At 40.1% G+C, this 23,287-nt stretch overlaps 1 protein-coding gene, 2 non-coding genes and 1 pseudogene across 7 annotated transcripts in view; all 4 read left to right on the forward strand.

Moving 5' to 3' along the window:
* The first annotated feature begins 1,224 nt into the window (after window positions 1-1,224).
* LOC118232660 lies at window positions 1,225-1,438 on the forward strand. The gene has a single exon (XR_004766366.1). It is a non-coding gene; the product is annotated as a small nucleolar RNA U3 (small nucleolar RNA).
* A 1,136-nt stretch (window positions 1,439-2,574) lies between these two features.
* LOC118232662 lies at window positions 2,575-2,804 on the forward strand (annotated as a pseudogene).
* Window positions 2,805-3,438: 634 nt separating this feature from the next.
* On the forward strand, window positions 3,439-3,649 carry LOC118232659. Its single transcript, XR_004766365.1, has one exon. It is a non-coding gene; the product is annotated as a small nucleolar RNA U3 (small nucleolar RNA).
* Window positions 3,650-6,758: 3,109 nt separating this feature from the next.
* The window catches only part of LOC118231740 (lysyl oxidase homolog 3A-like), a 48,398-nt gene continuing 31,869 nt past the window's right edge, over window positions 6,759-23,287 (forward strand). For 2 of the 5 annotated variants that reach the window (XM_035425894.1, XM_035425892.1), the window contains exons 1-4: window positions 6,759-7,324; window positions 10,991-11,323; window positions 11,623-11,786; window positions 14,604-14,821. In XM_035425894.1, the coding sequence (XP_035281785.1) occupies window positions 11,011-11,323; window positions 11,623-11,786; window positions 14,604-14,821 (695 nt within the window). In that variant the 5' untranslated portion in view covers window positions 6,759-7,324; window positions 10,991-11,010. The remainder of the gene's footprint in view (window positions 7,325-10,990; window positions 11,324-11,622; window positions 11,787-14,603; window positions 14,822-23,287) is intronic. The other 3 variants (XM_035425895.1, XM_035425891.1, XM_035425893.1) reach the window with 3 other exon arrangements.

Genomic DNA, 23,287 nt, shown 5'->3' on the forward strand with positions numbered 1-23,287 from the left:
AAAGCGTCGCAAGAAAATTTGATAACGTGTCTTAATGAGTGCCCTTCTAATGTTGAAAACGTTATACAGTGCCCTATAACGGGCCATTACAATGGTCTACACTTGACGTTCCCTATGGGTACCCTGCCAAAGGAAAAGGGTGCCGTTATAAAGTGCCCTCTATGCCGCCCCTACATGACAGTGTCCCAAAGGGTGCCCTTTCCAGTAGAGAAAATGGGATGCAGTGATGTATAGGGTACTCCTCAGGTGAGAAAACATCATGAAGTGCCCAATTAGGTGCTCCTCTAATGGAGAAGTGCCCCTCCAGTGGATAAAATGTGATGCAGTGCTGTAAAGGGTGTCCCTACATGCGTGAGAATGTGGGGAAGTTTCCTAATGGATTCCCCTCCAGTGGAGAAAACGTGATGTGGTGGCATATAGGTGCCCTTACAATGGGATAAACTTGAGGTTCCCTACAGGTGCCTTTCTGATGAAAAAAAACTCATAAAGTGCCCTCTTAGATGCCCTTCCAAGTGAGAAAACATGATTCATCATAGATTTTTGCACGCTGGTGGGGCCCCATGTCGTGCAGTAGGTGCCCTTTTTATTTTTTCGCCCCTGCCCTTCAAACGGCCAGAGTCAGCCACTGATTCAATACTTAATTATCCCCCTGGGGACATTTCCCTAGCAGCACGTAACACATTCGTTCACATTTATAAACAGACTTTTATACCAATACACATACGATCATTCTTAAATTACATGAAAGAATTTAGGAAACATTGGGCAGCATCACTTTGGAATACAGTTTGTTTAATGTGTTTGATGCTAAGATAGCCAACATTGTTTTATGTAACTTGGCACAATTTTGATATCAATTCTTTTAATGGCAGGCCTTTAACTTAACTGGGCATTTTTGTATGTTGAAAACGGGGTTTTATGTGTTTTACTCAGCGTTGCCTGTCGCTACCGTTGCTAAATATATCGCTTGGCTGGTTGTATGGCGTGTTTTGTTGGCTCAATTAATCACAGGACACATACAAGCGCGTTACAGTCATACGTATTATCTACTATTCAGTAACGTGTTTGCTGTAAGTGGGGAGTGGGTAGTTACATGCCGGGGTCTGAAATCGTGTGGCGCACCGCTGTACACAGTTTGGTTAGCCGAAAGGCATCGGTCAGAACAACCACAGATGAAACCAGTTGCTACTTTAAAGGGACCCCGACGAGTAGCAGTTGCACGTTAAGGCTATACATTCAAGGATCATTTCAATAGTTCATAACTGAGAAATGCGTTGCGAAAGCGTTTGGTCTCGCTACTCATGAAGATTAAATAATACATCCCCTTCTGAGCGCGAAACGGAGAGAGGATGTTGATACATATCAACAGTTCTCTGTCATTGATGATAGTTTCGCTACTGAAAACAATGCGCAGGTTGAGGTACGCGTTCTGAGTCATTTATCCTTTTTATGGTTACAATAAAAATTGTAATACGGAATTATACTGCTAAAGACGATATTATTCTGCAGAACGAGCGCACGGCCTTCCGGATTCATCACAAGATTATGAATGGGTTCGTTTTTTCACGAGTATCCAACAGACTTTAATGTCGGATGTTTATTTACACTGTGAAGGTTGTGTGCAGTACGGTGATATAAGTTAATACGTATCAGTGTTGGGAAGATCATGTTATAAATTATTTTATATGTTGAATAGTTTTAGACATGCTGCCCTGTGAAATAGGCCTGCCACATTAAACGCAGTTCCGCTCTTCTGCTACAGCGGTGCGTAAAAGACACTGAGACAGTAATTTGCAACGAGAAGAATATTTCTTCGGTACATGCACATTCATTCATAATTATTTTGGTGAAGCCGAAGTACAAGCAGGGCAACCATAGATTAAATCAGTTCTTAGTTTAATGCGATGTACACAAGTACAAGCTGTGATGAATGGAGTGTACCTGCCACGCCCACGTAGTTTACCTGCCATGCCCACATAGCCTAATTTAGCGCACCTGGATGGACGCCTAACTGAGTGCACCTGACTGGACGAATTGCCCTGCAAGAGAACAGGACTGAATTAATAAAAGAGGGACTCTTTCATGAGGTGAGGGTGCGCTAAAACTGAAGAAAGCTAGGGGCTCTGCCGTTTGTGAAAAGGGGTTGCAAAGATCGTAGACTTGCACGGAGACCGAATTCCTCGAACTGCACAGATAAGTGTTCTGCGTTACCTGCCTTGAGTCGCTCAGATTGCTCTCTTCTGTTTTAATCTATTATTATGATGTTTTAGCTTAATAAACTGTATTAGCAATATCCTTATTTTAGCATTTTATTGGTCATGGTACAGCTTAGCCCTTTGGCCAGGGTTAACGGCCAGTCCCCACCCCTAGCTGCTCAACGAGGCCCATAGTTGAGGCAAAGAGGAGGAATAATTTAGGCCACCTTGATCTGCGTATTGTGTGTGTACCAAGTTGCCATCTTATAATAATAAATTATTTTGTGTATTTACTAAACTGATTGCCTGGACCTTGTATTGTTGTTCGCATCTCTCCATTGTCATAAAAGAAACGGCTCGTTGCAAAGCTTAACATTAGGACTATATACTTTCAGGGATCGTTTCTTTCGACTAGCTTATAGTTTATTACTGAGAAATGCAATTCGAAAGTGTTTGGTCTCGCTGTGTGCGATGACTAAATTATGCATCCCCTTCTGAGCGCGAAGCGGATGGAGAATATGAATATATAGGCTATCAATCGTTCTCCATCATTGATGAAGGTTCCGCTTCTGTGAAGTAGGCGGAGGAAGATGATGCGTTTTGATTGGTCAGCTTATTTATGGTTACAATGAAAAAATCATAATAGGAATAAACGAACAGATCTTTTAACAAACCGTGTTTATGAGAAAAACATACTGACTGTCAAGGCCCTTTGATTCGACTACATGGGATACATTTTTTGTGTAAATCTACTACAGCTGTGTATCGAAATCAATGTCTCCTCCCCACGTTATGATATTTACCTACAGAATATTAATTCCAAATTAATCATAAGATTATGAATGGATACTCGTGGGGAAAAAAACGAGCCAAGAGACTTCGGAGTGTAGGTAGCCAATGTCCGTTATAAAATATTTAGGCTAGATTATGGACGTTGTGTGTAGTACGGTGATACCAGCTAATAAGTACCAGCGCTGGGAAGATCGTGTTTTGAATTACTTTATATGTTAAATAGAGTTTTAGATATGCTCTGTGAAATAGGCCTGTCGAATTGCATGCAGTTTCTCTTCTACCACGGAGGTGCGTAAAAGGCACTGAGCTTTGCAACGGGAAGAATATTTCTGCGGTACATTCACATTAATTCAAAATTCGTTTGAAGTCGAAGTCCATCGTGCAGGGCAACCATAAATTAAATCAGTTCTGAGATTAATGGCGGGACGTACACAAGTACAAGTTTAAAATTAAGATTATGCTTTCGGGGATCGTTTCTATAGTTTGTAACTGAGAAATGCGTTTTGAAAGCGTTTTGCCTCGCTACCCACGACGACGAGGTCAAGCATCTCCTGTGCGCGATGTGGGTGGAGAATATTGATTTTTTTCAGCGGTTTTCTATCATTGATGACCGTTCCGCTTCTGTAAAAGAATGCGGAAGAATGGGATGCGTCCTGAGTGGTTAGGCTGTTCACGATTTAAATTAAAAAGCGAACAAGACAGGGAATATATGATCTGATGAAAACACATTTTCAACGTACAAAAATGCCAAGTTACTAACACATACAAACCACTATCTTTAAGTCATTACTTCAAATCTAGACCTGCCATTAAAAGTGTTGATATCAAAATTGTGCCAAATTACATGAAACAATTGTGCTGGTTTATCCAGGCCTTGAACTTCCCAGGTAGCCCTGATTTGTCCACTCCCGTCAGCCATGACTCCAACTCCTTGCTGGTTCTCTAGAGTGATGTGGTGTCCTTCATGGTGCAGTCAAAGACCTTGCATAGGCTCTTGAGGATCCCGTTTACAACCTCATCACATCAACTGGAGCCACTCTCTCTCCTTGTTAGCTGCAGGCCATCGTAGATAGAATCTATGCACACTAAAGAGCACACTTACGCACATTCGAGTCCTGACATGTTTGTGAAAAATAATTGGTTATTGCGTTTTATTCAATTCTACAGTTGTATAATATTATAGGTTTTAATTACAATAATATTTTGTATCATTTATAATATTTTTTTATTTTCATTATTTTACAGAGCATTAAGGTGCCAGGTTCTGCCTCAGAGGGTGGTTGCCTCAGCGGGAGTAAATGATAAAAATCAAACCATTGTAGTGACCTTATTTTTGGGGGTTTCAATTATGAAATGTTTGGTCTATACTGCAAAAGCAAATGTTTAAATTTTGAATACAAACTAAGCACTTAAGTAACACTTTTTAAACACATGGACATGTTGAAGAAGGGAACGTCACTAGGGGGTGACACCAAAATGACTGGCAAAATGCAGCGACGGGTGTACTCCGATGCAGTTTACTGCCGGTTGATTTAATTAGCGGTATTAGTGTGACGAGAAGCGCTTTGTCGTTTGAATGCATAACACGCAATTCCTTGCGCCCACTCCCACCAGTATTTTTTTTTTTTTTTTTTTTTTTTTGCCTCAGATTTGACATCAAACCATTTTTTTTATTTCATCAGTTGTGCGCCCTTCTCCGGATACAGCGTTCACTGAACGAGTAATATCATCCCATGCATTTTTTTGTGTTATTTTATATCCACTACTGACGCTACTAAATATGACAGGTCGTTTGTTGTTCACTTCCCGCAGCAAAACCTCCACTTCAGAACTACTGAAGTTTTTCTTGCGTTTGGAGTCTGGTGCTCCACCGTCTTTAGATTTTCGTTTGAGCATTATTGACTTCGTTCGCTCAACTTTTATTTTCGATTGATGTGTGTGCACACGGCCTACAGTCCAATGCCCTTTTATGGGGATTGGCGGGGCGTTTACCTATGCTAATTAGGAACAACTGGCACACGCTTTACACTTACGAGGACAATGGGATTCATCATTTTAAGAACACGTGCGAACAATTCTGCGGTTTAAGAACACGTCGTGAATCTGACATAGACTTTTCTTAGGAATTTTATCAAGAACAAATTTAAGAAAAAACTTGGGAAGATATTGGTGAATGAGGCCCAATGTTCTGACTCTGTGCTTGGGGTGGAGCCTGAGGTTCCCGGCACTGTGAGGTGACTCCAGGTCTGGCTCCTCCTGCATCTCACCAGGTATTGCTCCTGTGCGTTGCACCACTTTCTCTCCACTCAAGCATCTCATCTTGTCCAGGCGGATCTTCAGATCACGTGGGTTTTTTTCAAACTATGCCACATAAACATACGGCACTCATGGTCCATACTCTGTTATCTTGGGTCGTTGCCTGAGTGTCTGTCCAGTTGGGATGCTCATCCTCCCCCCCTCTCAGGCACCCCTGGGGGCATTTCTCTAAGGGTTTCCATAGCTTGTTTGTTGTCCTTCTCGGGAGCTGCAGTTTCTGATGCTAACCCTCCCTGCCCCGGGTGCCGTCTCTCCGAGCTGTCCGCTGTCACTCCAGCTGTCACCACATTATTCGTGGTAGTCAACCAGCCTGTTCCTGGACATCACTGGCTAAGCCAGACTGGACTAGTTCATTTCACACATTTTGCAATGCACTTGGACACATCATCAGTGATGCAACCTGGGGTCATGGGGTGTTTCAGGTCTTTCAACAATTATGCACCCTCACCCAGGTGACCCAGCCAGAGTTGATCAGGCCCAAGCTTGTGTCCATGTAGCATGTATTGTCCACGAATCCCCCCTCTTGATCCACAGCCATTTGACGCCCTCTCTGCAGCCTCAGTGGTGTTCTTGATGGCTTTCCTGCTGTGCAGTCCTGTAATGCTAAAGTGTTTGAGGGCCCTGTGGAGAGACTGGCCTGCAAAGCCTCTGCAGCCCACCTCTATGGGAACACATTGTGCCCTCCATCCCTTCCTCCGGCACACGCCAACCAGGTCCTCATACTTGGCCCTTTTCCTCTCATAGGCCTCCTCCATCTGGTCTGCCCAGGGAACAGTCAGCTCCAGCAGGACCACATGTCTTGATATTTCAGACATCAGGACCATGGGCATGCTGTCCCACCAAGGTATAACTTAGCGGGATGGCATACCTGCCACCCCAATCTATGGCTCTGGGTAAAACAACATGGAAAACAGCACTCCTCAGTGATGTCATAAGTAATCAAGCCCCATTGTGTAGGATGATTTAGCTTGGAAATCTGTCACATTAGTTATGTTTCTAATGTAGCATTGTATCAGGCTATGATTTGTCAATACAGTGGTCTATCCTCCATATAACTTCACCATTAGTCAAGAACAGTTATTGTTTTTACAGACAGGACCAATGGAACGCAGCGCTTGATGTAAGGACAGGATGTGAAAGTTACATTAAAGCTGCTTGGATGCCTAGACACGCATTCACCTCATTGTCTTCTGCTTGTATTCCCCTCCACGATTCTGCTTTCCAGCTCCACATTTCTGACCATAGGTGAAATCATGCCTGAAAATTATTTTATTTTTTCATTCGGTTAGCAAGCGCATACGGATTCTGTTAATAATCAAGGCTGAGCAGGAAAAACGGATTGTCAGAAGGTCCACTCCGGGATCTTCACTTCACCTTATTCACTTTAAATTCCCCTAGAGGGCGATGCAAGCACAGCCCTCACTTCAAGGGTGTGGGCATTGTGACATACGACAATTAATGCTAATTTATCTAAAACGTATGCTACATCTGCAAACATATGGTCAAAGAAATGCATTTTGAATTGGATGATGAAGCTGCTGAACGATTTTTATTTTATTTATTTATTGTGCATACGAATGGTTTTATCAATTATTGGAACAATAAATGTAAGAACAAACGTGACCATTTATTTCTCAGGGCAAATTAAGTTATGCATCAAATTGCGGCTACGAGAAAAAAAACTGTTGGGAATGTCGCAGAGGTTCACCCACACGATGAAAAGGGTAGTGTTCCTCCGGAATGCCTGCCCTTTTTATAAATCGTGCAGAAGTGTACGCAGTCCCGCACCCGACGCACTGAAACACCAGAGGAATTCCTTTCCAGTTGGAGCTGAATCCACGCTGCATAGCGGGTCGTCCTATTGAGATTCGGCACATCAATAAGCTACCTCAACTCCAACAACCAGTCTGAAAATTACTCGACATATGCACCGGGTTTTTATTTTATTTATTTTATTTTTTTGCTAGGTCACTGAATTTTTCCCCCCCAGAAATCTTAAGAAGAAAGAATCCGTCGTGACGGTAAGTGTTTTAGTGGTCATACAATAAACAATTGGCATAGGCTAATATGATAAAAGTGTAGGCTACTTTAAAGTAGCCTAGTTTAGTCTAAAGAAAGTCTTGTTACGAAACGGTAATAATTAAATGTAATACGTTTAATGGCAAGACCGCTGCATCACAATGTTACGGAATGACACACGTGACAAATTAGTTTTCGAGAAATTATTCTCAGTTATACACGATAAATTTCTTTCTCGCTATGCAAAACTCGCTGCTATACACAGGCGACTAAACTTTGGGAAGTTTAACAGACGGTCTTAATTATTTTGCCACAATCTGGTAAAGTTGTTCAAGTTTAGTGTGCACTTCTTGCTTAGGGCGTCGTAAACTCTAATTAATTTTAATTACGTTGAACATCGTTCTCAAGTAACACATATCACGTTTGGCTATTGTGCTTGAAATTATCATTGGGAGGTCACGTTCCTGCACTTCCTGATATCTAGTAGTGTTCATTATTAGTACCACATGTTATAGGCCTACTTACAATATTCTCACTGTTCTCCCATTCTACTTACATAGGCTACAGTTTGACGGAAAATGTGCCAGTTTTTCTGTAGCTTTAACACACACGTTATTTCTGAAATTTCAGCGTGCATAAGTGCGTTTGGTTTTGAGAAGCATTTTCCCCCAAACAACTTTACTAAAAAAAATTCTTAATCTGATTCATCTTAAATACTTAATGCTATTATGATCTAGAAGGAAAAAAATGTTCTAATGTTGACATTATAATCTTTGAAGAAGCCTTAAACAGGAATTCATTGACCAGACAGATCATCCCAGAGTTGATTTCAGCACATAATACAACCACAATTTGCCTTTGAGACCTTGCATGAACAGTATATTTGGGCCATATCAAATTACATCTGGAGGAGGCTTGAGGCTTATGAGCTCAAATATGAGGCATATTTGAGGCATCAAAAATTCTGTCTTGTTTCCGATTACTTTTTTGTTGCCATTGTTTTTGTAAAGTTGAAGAATTAAATTCTTTTGTTCTGGAAAAGTGAGACATTTGCCAGGGGTAATTGTATTAAATTTGAATTACTGCATGGATTCCATATGGAGCTATAGTCAAAGGTGACAAATGATTCTTTGTTTCAGCTGGATAGCATAATGCTTATGGTATTCCATAAGATCCAGAGATTCCAAAAATCATCAGACTATGTTTCCCACCTCCCTTTTAATCAATATGGCCCAATTCCACTGTAGGATTAAATCCACACTAGCTTTCTTATGCCCCCTTTTCTCTGGTAGTCTGTAAACAGATTAATTCATTATACCCCTTTTTCACTATAGATCTGGAACCAGGCTGACTCATTATCAACAATTCAATAGTAAAAACTGAACTAGACCAAAATCAATGTACCATTTTTTTTACTGCATTTCTATTACAGCCGAGTTAATTCCTTTTACACCTGTTCCATTATAGAGCTATTTTGCATTGAACTACATACTTGATTCCCTCTCTTGTACTTCTGCTGTACAATCATACTATTTATATACCACTACAATGTACACCTATGTTTTAATTATTAATTTTTCACATACAAGTATGTGCTGTCAGAATTTTGTTTTATATCAATTATGGCATTTAAATATGTTTCCTCATATGTAATTATGAGAGATTACTGTTCTTATTTGGGGAAGAAGTAGCTCTGATATAGACTTATATTGATTATTATTGCCAGACAGCTGATGTCACTTCTCCATAGCGGTTATTGCTCTTACCAGTCTTAATCAGCTGCTGATGTTCTCCTGGTACCAAGGGATGCATGTGATTCGACCTCTGTGGCATGGTGGTACAGGGGTGTAAATTAAACCCTCCTCCATTGAATCCTGCCAAAGTAGCATCGTGCTCCAGCTCAATTCAGCTATCCAACACTAATTTCCAGTTCAAACATTACATTCTCACAATTGCAGTAACACTGTTGTGGAGCCATGTTTATGGGCACATCATCATCACATCATAATATTGGTCAAGTATTTTGTCTCATTTGTCTTATTTTTAAATTAAAGCCAAGCTGCTTGGTATATACACGGTCTGTTTTTTATTTTTAGTATTAATATGTGAATAACAGACATCAGTAAGCTGCTCATTTCTATGTACAGTGGTCTTGATATATACATTTTTATCATCACTTTCAGAATTAATAAAGGTTCTGTTTTTATTGATTTTATATGGACTGGTCCATCCGCTGTATCAAAAGTCCCTCATGGCTGATCTTCATATGCACTGTGGTCTTTAAGACACGATGCACATTCCTTCAAGTTTTTTTTTGTAGGCCTAAAAAAAAATTAAGTTGTTTTAGTTCCACGTAGGTGTTCTAAAAGGTCAGTGTGGTCTCCAGGTCATCTCAGGAGAGTATCTTCATTAGTTTGTGGTTGTGTTGTGAGCAGGTATTACCATCCTCGGAATTTCCAGTGTCAACCTTTCTCTGCCAAGAAGTACAGGCAGTGGAAATTCTTCTTTGAAGATACCCTGGAAAAAATAATAATTCATGAGTTGTACACAAATAATGTCCAGTACACATATTTTACTTGTGCAGAGAGAAATTTAAACTAACAAAGTAAAATAATTACTAATTCAGCTAAAGTGAGTTAATTTTATCATTTCAGTTAATAGAGACAGTATTTCACTGTTGTGTACATTTTTATTTCCAGCTTGAAATTAATGTAAAAAAAAAAAATATTAGTATATATGATCAAAAAATGTGACAGACCACCTCTCATGTAACCTAAATGTGGAATCCCAGCAGACACAGTTTCAATAGGTTTTTCAAGTTCACCAAGTCTCTCATAATCACATTGGGCTCATTCACAAAACCTTTCTTAAATTATTCTTACTTTTGTTCTTAAAAATGTTCCAATAAAAACACAACATGAGATTAATGAGACATGTGCAGACCTTTGTTTTTGTGCTGTCAGCAAGGTGAGGATTAATTGAAAAATGTTTTATTTTTTTCGAAACTAAGCAGTTTTAACCATTAACACCCTCATTTGAAGTTCAGCACTTGGCATACCAAACACAAGTGCATCAACAGTTTAAACACTTGACTTATCTAACATGTAAAATATATTTATTTGATTTCATCTGGTAATTATTATCTAAGATATCAATTACCAAATGCCCACTTCCAACTGTTACAAACTTCTTCTTTCCAAGTTGCCCCCCAAAAAACTGACTGACTAAAAAAAAGGCTTCATATTTTATGTAGTGAAAAAGAGATGGGGCAGGGGCATGGACACCCCTCTGACACACAGACTCACACACACATGCAGACACACATTCACACCTCAGATGACCCCCCAGTCCCTGCCCTGTCTTATCTTCAGGTTATGCTGGCCAGGTGTTTTTAAGCTTCCTATGGCTGAGAATGGCCAAATGGTGAATTATGTGTCTGACAGTGCATATCCCAGGTGTATGAGATGATGAATGCTGGCTGTTTGTAAATTCTATACGCAATCCTGTTCATGTGATCTGTGAAACAGCCATGAACAAATACAGATGAGAAAAACATTATGAATGCTGAAATGTTCTGGGAGAAGTTCTTACACACAGTTTATGATCAAATGTGATACACATGTTTTGTGAATGAGGCCCATTGTCTGTCCACTGTCCCACTGTTCCAGGGCTGTGCACACTCAAAAGCATGGACACGAGGAGCTTGGTGTGGTGGCAGTGGTGGAATGTGGCTGTGGTGCTGTATTTATGGGTTTGGGTACCTATGTGCCTGAGCCAGGCCACCCCCTCCCCCCAACAGCAAGGTGAGAAGCTGAAGTTCCGGCTGGCAGGCTACCCCCGCAAACACAACGAAGGCCGTGTGGAGATCTTCTACAAGGGCGAGTGGGGTACCATCTGTGATGATGATTTTACCCTGGAGAATGCACGTGTGCTATGCCGACAGATGGGCTTTGTTGGTGCTACCGGTTGGAGGCACAGTGCTAAGTATGGCCCCGGGACAGGTGAGTGGGAAATGTTGGTGGGGGTTGTTGCATGTGAAAAGAGACATGCCTGATGGTGTAAGTGGAGGGATGCTGGGTGTAGGTGTAGATGGGGATGGTGTAGGTATAGTTTGCTGGACAATGGAGGGAGGAGAATGCTCGGAGGTGTAAGCAATTTACAAATGAACCATGTAACCAACATTTTGAACCAAAATACCCAAGCATCAGGATTCGGGAAGATGTAAGCAGAGGGAATACTGGGAAGTGTTGGCAGAGAGAGGACACTAGCTTTAGGTTCATCCAATCCCACCCCTTCCCAGGGAAGATCTGGCTGGATAATGTCCAGTGCAGCGGCACTGAGAAGAGCATTGAGTTCTGCCAGTCCCGAGGGTGGGGCAACAGTGACTGCACCCACGATGAGGACGCAGGTGTGATCTGCAAGGATGAAAGACTGCCAGGCTTCATCGAGTCCAACATCATTGAGGTAAGAGAAGCAGAGTGCTGGATGGTGTTTGGGCTTTTGGTGGGTGTCAGCTCCTCAAGCAGCGTTTTGCTAAAACATCCTAGGCTGAGTAACCGCTCTGTTTCACATAGCCTCAGTTTGGTTTTGATTATGGCTGGAGTCTGGAATAGTCCAAAGCTTGGTGCATGTTGTTCTGCTAAACACTTTACTGTAAAAATACAGTTTTTTTACGGTGTACTTGTGTTCTGTGGATAAGTATGAACAAGACTAAAACTGCAGTTCTAGGCAGTAGTGCACCAAATGTCCTGAAACAGGTAGTGTCCACTGGCTCTGATTCTGGTTCAGCTTGAGCTTTGTCACAACATGGTTTATCTCAGGGCAGGTTGATTATGTTCTGGCTCAAGAGGCATCCTATCTGAAAAATATACAGAAATTAAGAAACAAAATCCTGGCCAAAATTCCCAATATATTTGGTTGGCCAATTAATCGTTTTAAGAAAAGATAAAAGTTGTCAAAGAATGAAAAGCTATCTGGGAAAAGCAACTGCACTGAATTGCAACATCTGAGGTAAATTACTCCCTGTCTGCTCTTTGGAAGACCATTAAGACAATACAGACTGCTACAGTATATGCTGACTTCTGGAGTCTTCAGTGTTGTGACAACCTTTGAAGAAATCAAGGGCAAGAGTATAAACTGCAATGATTTCTCTGCCCTTCAAAATGGATTTTGGTTAAAGAAGAAATCATCCAGCTAGTGAATATCGCAATGTTATTATTGTGATTTATCAATTTCCTGCTTGGATTTATGGTCATATAAACAACATGGCCAAAAGTATGTGGACACTTGACATCCAACATCTCATCCAAAATTATGGGCATTAATATGGAATTGGTCCACCTTTTGCTGCTATAGCAACTCTTCTGGTAAGGCTTTATACTAGATGTTGGATTATTGTTGCAGAGATTTGCTTCTATTCAGCCAAAAGAACATTAGTGAGGTCGGGCACTGATTGGGAAATTACGCCTAGCTCGCAGTTGGCTTTCCCATTGATCCCAAAGGTGTTGGATGTGGTTGAGGTCAGGGCTCTGTGCAGGCCAGTCAAGTTCTTCCTCACTGTTCTCAACAAAACAATTTCTATATGGACCTCGCTGTGTGCCCGGGGCATTATTTTACTGAAACATGAAAAGGCCTTCCCAAAAGTACAGGATCTTCTAGAATGTGATTGTATGCTGTAGCATCATGATTTGCCTTTACTGGAACTAAGGGGCCTGGCCCAAACTATGAAAAACAGCCCCAGACGAAGGGGTGTCTAGATACTTTGGTCCTATAGTGTATGTATGGAGAAATTATGTACATAGCCGAGAAATCCTGTGCAGACTGAACCAGTTGCTTGCCATTGGGTGGTGTCGCCTTCATTTAGTCAACATGGATCACAAGGTATGATCTAGCAGTGTTAGGACAACACGTACATACATCAGAAAAACATACCTCGTCAGAAAAACTGATGAAGTTATACATTTTCTGATATATATATTTTGGATATTGTCTGAAGCAATTTATCTTAAATACTTTACCTTACACATGAGTACAGTGGCAGTGACAAGCCCTGAAATTAAACATTTGGCCCTTGGAATGCAACCTTGAGGTCCTGAAGTGGTATGTCACTTTATATGCAAATGCACATTAGAAATCACATGTTACGTGTGCTATATTTTATAATTGGCATTTGCGTTGTATCACTAGGGATCACAATTAATTTCTGTACTATTTCCAGGCAATGGTATGATGTCCATGTCCATTCTTAAGAATGCTTCAATACTAATATGAAGAGATGAACAAGGCTGAAGGCTGAGAATCACTAAGCAGACACTTTTCCAGACCACCCGACAGAAGCATTAGTGTTAGTGTCAGGAATTCAAAAGTGCAATATCACCTAGAAGGCACAGAAGGCCTATTTATAATTAATGTGTGTAATATATAGCATTTTATATTTGTACTATATAACACTTGTACTGTTATTCCATTCTCCATTTGACTGCCTTGTACCCATTGACCAAGCTTTCATGAGAAGCAGTGAATGGGGAAAAAAAAAGGAATTCCTTTGATTCAATTCAAGCAGCCTGCGGTCTTTTTTTGAAGGGGGTGGGGGCATGGGTAGGGTAGTCCTGTAAGATTAACTCCTCATAAATAGACAGGGCATGGGCTTGTAGGGCAAGTGTCAGACAGCACTGGGAAGATTTGATGACTAGGTAAACAGTCTGCTTCCGTGAATCAGATTTATGCTTGCCTTGGCGCAACTGCTGTGGTCAGGGCTTCCACCCTGAAAACTCTAGGAGGAGCTTGCACAGTACCTACTTATGCACTACCAACATTTGGGAATAAATTCCCTGCATTTATGTTATTTTCAAGCCATTGGCTGTGAAAACTGACTATAAAAACATGACATTTTTACTTTCAAGTTAGTTGTACTTTGTGGCTTACAGTAAGTTTCACTTTGTAGAAGGTAATCACAAATCAATATGAAGGCTTTTAGCTAAAAGCTTCTCTTCCAGTTACAGAACTTAGAGCTTGTGATATGGTTTGCTTCTGTAAAACGTTTCTACACTCGTCTACACAAAATGCGAATTTAATAGTTCGATTTTGCGAACTTATAATTTTGCTTTTTTTTTTCTTGTTTTATTGTGTTTGTTAGGAGGCTCAAGTCAAACTATGATCATTCTTGATACCTGGTGAAATGGTTACAACCTCTGATTAACCCCATTGAGAGCTGGCACAGGCAGGGCTAATGGTTAAGACTGACATTGTCCACACTGTAATTGACTGGCTCCTCCTTCTCAGATGCAGGTGGATGAGAATCGCCTGGAGGAGATTCGGCTGCGCCCTCTGTTAGACGGAACAGCAAAGAGGCTGCCCATAACAGAGGGCATTGTGGAAGTGAAGTACAAGGTGGGCTGGGCCCAGATCTGTGATGTGGGCTGGACGTCTAAGAACTCCAGAGTCATCTGTGGCATGATGGGATTCCCCAGTGAGAAGAAAACCAAGAAGAATCTGTACAAGTGAGTGGAAGAGCTGGGCATCAGAGGGGGTACATTGCAGAACATTCTGTTAACCTACCACAAACTCAGCTCTGCATTCCTTCTGTCTGGTAGGTAGAGTGTTGTTATAAGTGCATTGTAGCACTGGTATTCTATTATTTCTGTCAGTTTGGAGTATTTTTGTACTCTACCCCATGCCATGTAAGGAGAAGTGGCACTGCTGTGTGAAACACAGTTATAGGAATGCAGTGGATGGGCCTGAAGAGCATTCAAATGTGAATGGCAAGATAAACCTTGGCTTGTGATTGGTCAACTCCTTTAGTGACTGTGGTGGTCAGCTCAGGAGGAAGTCCTGACCATCTTCTGTGGAACCTGGATGCTGATATGCATATACTTTTTATGTTAAACATGCAGGAGTTTTTCCCAACTATGTAATTAGGTGTCATTTGTATAGCTTTTAAGCAGGGTTTTGCATTTGTTGTACTTTGGGTATCCATGATAGCAAATACATTTAAATATTTTAAGTGTGTTTTCGTGTTTTTCCTCATTGGGTTGTCTTGTTTTCCTTGGCCTGTGAATTCTATTGCATGCCCTTTGCTATCCATTTCTATTTTCAGTGTTAAATAAATAGGGCTAGGCTAGCTCAGATATTCTTGAGGATGTGTGCTTCTGGTAGAATATTCAGATCCAGACAGCAAACTTGATTTCTTTCTCTTCTATTTGGCAGCCAGGCAGTTATTCCCTTACATGAACTGATATGTCTAATTTGCTTCTAACCACAATGGCATTGTTTGTCTGTCTGCAAATGTCATAAATGTTTTGGTTTTCCTGGTTTTTTTGGGTAATGAAAAGGATTATTTATATAACTGTCATCACTTAAATGGTCTTTTCTAGTGAACTAGGGAAAGTGGGGAAAGCTATGTATATGAAAACCAAGATCTTGGCACGCATGATTCATTTGCTGAATTTAGGCCCAAGAGGGAGAGCTTTCACACTGAAAAAACTTCATGAATCATTTCATCATATGTAAGTAGAGATCTACTTACCTAACTTTTGAATATTCTTCCCTAAATAGTGAAAACAAATGTACTGTTATTGAAATTTCTCGATTTCTCTCAATTTCTTTTTACTTTTGAAAATAAAAATAATAATTAATTAATCAATCAATTCTCAATTCCCAAATAATATGCTCAGCTTTCTTAGCATTATTATTTTTTAATTATTTTGTTCTAATTCCTTAAAATGTTAATGGTGGTTGGAGTACATATTCTGTGTATTGACCAAATACACACACCCAGCACCCCCTTTTCCATGTCTGCGCATTTGACAACAGGAAGGAAGTGTGTATCCTGGAAGTGTGTGCATTTGTTAAAACTTTCAAGAAAAAGAATGTCTGTGGTTTTCTATACCAGTATTCATTCATACGGGTAAGCAAAGGAATGCCTCTTTATTGTCTTATGTGGTTTATTTTGGTAGTGTGAAATATTTAAAACTTAAGGGAATCAAATTTTTGGACTCACACGCGTTTCTGTATGTGACCAGGTGCTTTTAATTTTTAACACACCAGTATAGCATTCAAGTGATATATGGTGTGTCATGATGAAATTGGTGCTCAGGCCAAAAGAGACTTTCATAAAAGGCTTCTTATGCAACCAGGAATATTCAGATGTGAAACTCAGACTTATGTAACTATGGAGCTGAAAACCTTATGTGGGCTTAAAAATGGAGGCTATATACAGAACTACGAAGACTGCAGACATGCAAGCCCCCAATTCATACACTTCGTATTCTTGATCTTCTTCATCTCTATTAGAAATAAATGCTATAATATAGTGAATGAAGGTATATGCTGTTTTGTCATAGCTATGTTAGCAGACAGCCTTCCATCAGGCTTTAAATCTTTTCCATATGCTGCTGTTGATCCAGGTGCCAAAAGTAAGGAACTGAGGAACTAGTGTGAAACTGAGATGGTGTCCGGGGATGCAGAACTGTGGTCATTTTGGTCAGACATCACATTTTTGTTTTTTTTTCATTAAGATTCAAGTATTTTAGAAATGCAGTCTTTTTAACATGCACGTGAAAATTACTTGTAAACACAAATGTAATGAAACAGGGCTTGAGGAAGGGGGGGGGGGGGAGCATCTAAATGAGAGGGCTTTGAATAGTAGCATGTGACTGAGCTGTGCTTCAAACTTTGTGCATTTATTCAAGAGTATCAGACTGCCGGTAACATACACCCCTTAATATTCTATTCAAAAGCTATACAGAAGACATGATCTGTTTTTGATTTATTCATATTATATATTTCATGTTTTTTGGTTATGACAGAATCCAGACATTAATAGTATTTTTAAAAATAGTAGAAAACGGTTATACTTAAGTTATACTTAAGGCCTGAATATATTTTGTCTTTTGCATGGGAGGGCGTTCGTCCCTCCAGTAACTCCCAGCAGTTCTGTCAGCACGCTTTATTGTGGAGTATATTTATTTTTTATCATAATTTTCTCAAACCCAAACGTTTAAATAATCCAGTTACCGTATTGCAGTTCTGTTTGTGACATTTATAGTTCATTCACAGCAGAATGAGTCACCCTAGAGACTCTTCTTATGGTTTATTTTACAGCGGTTCACTTGTACAGAAATTCTATTCAGGTAGTGTTGCAATACCCTGCAGTTTACTCTGTGGCATAAAAAAAAGTTCTCTGGAAATATTTGTCATAGTCAAGCCTAGTGAATGTGTTTAGTTGCACATTATAAGCACTCATGCAGATAAAATGAAATAGGTGCCTACATCTGAAAACATTGTTATATAGCCTGTTCATTGAAAACATTTTTCATGAAGCTTATTCAGTCTTTTCTGTCGTGACAGTAATAAGGAGAAATATTTGAATATGTTTCAGATGCCTAATTCAAAACAGATCTGTCAAAACAAAGAAGGGACCATCTGTTCAAATTCTCAGATGAAAGTATAAATATTTTTGAATGTGTTAAATACATATGGATAGGGACCTTTCATACAATTTCACAATTATAAGACTAGACTGTAAATCGGTGATGCAGAGCAACAATGGGATTACCTATTAAACACTTTCTTGCTCAGCAACATACCAAGTTCTGGAAATGCAGTACAGTTATTACCATAATTAATACATTTGTGTGAGTAGGTAGTAGTGTTCGACTGCTTGACTAAAAAAAAAAAAGAAAAAATAAACAATTTTATTATTTCTTATTAATAGTCATTTAGAAGAATCCAATAATCCCAGCTGTATGTAACTGATGTAAAAGAAAAATAGTCTCATCCAAGGCTTTTGGAACCAGGGTTCTTGTTATGTGATGCTGTTGGGAGTGATATAAAATATGAAATGAATAGAAGTACAGGTCCATACAACATAGAACATGGAAGGGACCTAACAGATGTACTTCAGAGGCCGTCTCAGACAAGGATCTGGTCTTTTGGAGAGGCTCTCACTAAATGGAAAAACTTGACAGAGGGCCTGCATCTAGTACATAATGGCTAGACTGAGAGCCATGTAATTAACATTTTTACGCATCTTAAAACTCAGCAGTACCTCTGGGAAAATTGAGCAATAACCTTAGCAAACATATCCAAATGGGGGGTCCCAAATGGAAAGCCTATTTTATAGTTTAGTTATTGTTCTTTTTGTCACACCATCTTATCTTTTAAATAATTTGTCTAAATAAGTTAAAAGCCAGCACTTAACATCAGGGGGTGTATAAAGAATGCTGCTGTGACACTCTTTCAGGATTTGTGGATTTTACATATTTGTCCTTTAACCTGGATATTGGGAAATGATCTGTGTGGGAAATAAAAAAGCAATATCATAAACACTATAGAACTGCAAAGATCTGAACTCCCTTCTTGAGACACCTACTACAGCTTGAGATGGTAGAGAATGATGGGGTTATCTCAGCTGAATATTAAACATTGCTACCAACCTGAATAAAATTGTTCCAGTGAATAGGATTGTTTCAGTGAATGAATAATTTCAATTTTAGACATTTACACACTGCTCCCTTGGCTAATACTAATGAGTTTGTTTTTTGTTTTTTGCAAATATGGCTATTTCTCTCAACTCCCTGTTACTTCAGTGTACTATTATGTCCAGTTTGGGGACAATGACCCTGGAAAGTGGTAGATTTACATAGCCTCTCAGCCACTGATCCACAGTATATTAACATTCAAACGTGCATCTTGAGTGTGTCTGGATTCTGTTACAGGAATTATGCCTTTTACAGAATATCCCTAGGCCTCCATGTATCCCGTCTGCCAGACAACTGTTTTCTGAATACTCATCTGAAAGTAGACTCACACCAGCCAGATAAATGCAAGTCCTCCAGTGTGACCCAAACAATGTGTGTGTGAGAGAGAGAGATAGAGAGAGAGAGAGAGAGACAGAGAGAGAATTTTGAGAATTAAAATATGCAGGGAGAGAGGGAGACAGGGACAGAGAAATACAGAAGGCATGGGAGAAGTAAGACATAGGTGGAGAAAGACAGAGAGGAAAAGAAGCATACACTACAGAGATAAATAAAGGACAGCTGAGAAATGGAGTGCAATAGAGAGAAGGGAGTGTGCATCATAGATATCTTCCTTGGCTCTGTTAGTCGTGTAATTGTGTGCAATACCTTCTGCACTGCTCAACAGAAATACATACGCAGTCTGTAAACTCAATAGCAATTTGTCAATTCTAACAAGGCTCGCTGTCTATAACATAGTGGTTGCTAAGCAAAATTGTATTAAAATCCAATAAAATAGAATCAAATAACTATCTATTTGGCGAACCAAACATAAATCAAACAGTAATTAAATATTTTCCTGTTGTTCTATAAAGCAAGTAGCTCTAATGCCATTAACCATGGTATGAAACATCCGACAGATTAAAGCTGAAACAGCTTGATACATGCTGTTATTGTAGCCAGTTGGCACTATTTTTCTTTATTGAATCCTTATTGCTAGAAGGGAAATGACCTCATCTTGCTAATCAGTAGAGGATGCTATACAATTCCATGCTTTCATGTCTCTGGAGTACTTTAATCTAATTTTTAGAGAGGGTAACCGAGGGTTACCCTGCTGTTGTGAGTCTACTAATTTGTGTGCAGGATGCAATAAACCAACTAGTATCATCCAGGTTTACATGGTATTACACAGTCAAGAAGGCTTTTTGGGCCTTGCTGTGAACACACTGTTCTTGTGCATAGATGGGCCTGGTTTCAAATCCAGACCACATCAGTGCTGTGCAGGCTGATACACAATTGTTGTTTCTTCCCGCTTTGTACTCCGGTACATTGGATTTGAAATTAAACAGTGAATATGAGGTTAAATGCAACTTTAATTTAAGGGTATTTATGTCCATATTCACCGATCCATGTAGGAATTACAACCCTTTTCATACATAGTACCCCATTTTAGGGGACCAAAGGTACTTGGTCAAATGAACACATTCATCATTTTTAGGACTTTTTTTTTTTAGGTTGTAAATCATTTGTATTTGATGACTGCATGAAGTCTGCAACTCATGGACATCACCAGATGTTGGGTATCTTCTCTGGTGATGCTCTGCTGGGCATGTACTGCAACCATCTTCAATTCCTGTTTGTTTTGGGAGATTTTTACCTGTCCTCTTGCTTTCAGCAAGTGAAATACATGTTCAGTTGGCTTCAGGCTGGGTGATTGACTTGGCCAGTCAAGGTCATTTGGCTTGTTGGCCTTGAAAAACTCCTTGGTTGCATTAGCAGTGTGTTAGGGCTAATTGTACTGTTGCAAGGTGATGCGCTTTCTGGTGATTTTTGAGGCATTTAGTTGGAACTGAGCAGATAAGATGTTTCTGTTTCAGATTTAATCATGCTGCTGCTTTCAACTGTCACATCATCAGTAAAGACATGCCAAGCCATAACACTACCTTCACCATGTTTTACAGATATGGGGCAATGCTTTGGCTCCTGCAGTTCCTTTCTTTCTCCACAATTTCCGCATTCCATCACTTTGGCAGGTTAATACTGATCTCATCTGTCTATAAGAGTTTGTTCCAGAACTCTACTGTTGTTAATGAACTTTTCAGGGATCCCTACTGGGATCACCAGATATGGATGTAAATGTCCTGTAGTACATAGCCAAAAGAAAAGAACAAAAATTGTGTCACTGTCCCAATACTTTTGCATTTAAATATGTATTTGTGTACAGAAATATACTGTGAACTTCATAATATTTGGGGCAATGACATTTTTTTTTTCTTGATTTGGCTCTGTACTCCACAGTTTCAGATTTGTAATCAAGGAATCCACATTTGGTTAAAGTGCAGATTCTTTGCTTTTATTAAAGATAATTTTTATACACATTGGTTTCACTGTGAAGAAATTACAGAACTGTTTATATATAACCTCCGCATTTCAGGGCACTATTCTGTTTGGGATAAATTACTTCACAGGGGTTTCAGATTAGACAGGTGTGTTCAGTTGCTTCCTTAGTGTAGGTATAAATGAGATTTTAATATCTAGTCTCAGTTCTAGGCTTTTTATTGCCTGTTATTGGCGTTTGTCAACAGGTGGACCAGAGTTGTTCCAATGAAAGTCAAGGAAGTCATTATGACGCTGAGAAATAAGTGAAGTCCGTCAGAGACACTGGCCAAACCTTAGGCTCACCAAAATCAACTGTTTGGAACATCATTAAGAAGAAAGAGAGCACTGGTGAGTGCAGTAATCACAAAGTTCCTGGTAGGCTAAGGAAGATCTCTGGTTAAGTTGATGACCGATGACCCTTACTATAACCCCTGAACATCTGGCTGACAGATCTGAAACACTCATCAGGAGGCAGGCGTGAATGTGTCAGTGACTACTGTCTACAGGGTATTTCACGAGCAAAGGCAAGATGCAAAACACTAGTTAACTGCAAAAACAGGATGGCAAGGTTACAGTTTACTAAGAAGTACCTAGAAGAGCATTTATAGTTCTGGAAAATAATTATTTTTGACAGATGAGACCAAGATTCACTTGTATCAGAGTGATAGCATGAGCAAAGTGTGGAGCCCAAAAGGAACTTCCCAAGATTCAAAGCATCACCCTCATCTGTGAAACGTGGTGGTGGTGGTGTTATGGTTTGGGCATGAATGGCTACCACAGGTACTGGCTCACTTTCCTTCATTGATGATGCAACTTCTGATAGCAGCAGCAGAATGAATTCTGAAGAGTACAGATGTACCTTATCTGCTGAAGTTCAAGCAAATGCCTCCTGTAGCATCCTATAGCAAGATGATCCTAAACATACTGCTAAAGCAACAAAGGAGTTTTTCAAAGCCAAAAACTGGGAAATTATTGATTGGCCTGGTCATTCAGCAAGTCTGAATCAAATTGAACATGCATTTCATATGCTGAAGAGAGAACGTTAGTCAACCAGCCCCCGAAACAAGCTGGAGCTAAAGATGGTTGCAGTACAAGCCTGACAGGACATCACCAGAGTAGATACTCACCACCTGGTGATGTCTGTGTGTCACATATTTCTAGCAGTCATTTCATGCAATTCATTGCATTATTCCTGCTGTTCAGCATGTATCTTTTGCTACTTGTATATCAAGCCAGCTGGCATTAACATTACAAAAATAGTGAATTCATTTGTTGTATGTTTGTTCTTGTCCCTGGTGTGATTGGTCCATCACTGCATGGAAATTCCTGGATGGAATGCATGGAAACTACTTTGCCATTGGTTCACACTATTGTGAGAGGGAAAAGCCCTCTCTCTCAGCGGACTGTGAAAACTCTGTCTCTCAGGTGGAGGGGTGGAAGTTGAGGGCAGCAGACATAGCACACAGACTTTACACTGTAATTTCACTGCAGCAGTAGAGGTCTCTATAGCAGTGGTTCTCAAACGCGGTCCTGGGGGACCCCTGTGTATGCTGGTTTCCATTCCAACCTCAACAGCAATCCCAGCATTTTAGCAAGCTGTGAATTTTTTAAATTAGGTTCTTTTCATGCTTTAGAGCTGGGGTTCCAGAATGGACCAGTGTGGCTACACACACCTGATTCTGCTAATCAATCACTAGAGTCATTGCTAAGCACCTTGATTAGTAGAATCAGGATCAGGTGACCCACACTGGCCCTTTCTAGATAAGACTGGGGACCCCAGGACCGAGTTTGAGAACCACTATACCTCTATAGGAACTACTGTACAGGAAGACTCCAGGGTGTAAACCCATGTGTACCAGAAAACAGTCCAGTCAGGAGTTCAGGGAAAACATACAGATCTGTGCTCTATTTATCATGTCTGGCCTGGGTTGCTTGCTTTTTATAGCACTAGTATTTGTCTCAGTATGAATCTTCTGTCTGCAGCATTTTCTGGTGTGCAGAATGGCTCAAGTAAACCGCGAAGCACATACAGTATATGTGACTCCTATGGGAGACAAAGGAAACCTCAATATGTTTGATAGACATAACATTTATACATACACACAAAGCAGACCCTCAGAGATACAAACC

Source organism: Anguilla anguilla, chromosome 7, assembly GCF_013347855.1.
Source record: "Anguilla anguilla isolate fAngAng1 chromosome 7, fAngAng1.pri, whole genome shotgun sequence".
NCBI lineage: Eukaryota > Metazoa > Chordata > Actinopteri > Anguilliformes > Anguillidae > Anguilla > Anguilla anguilla.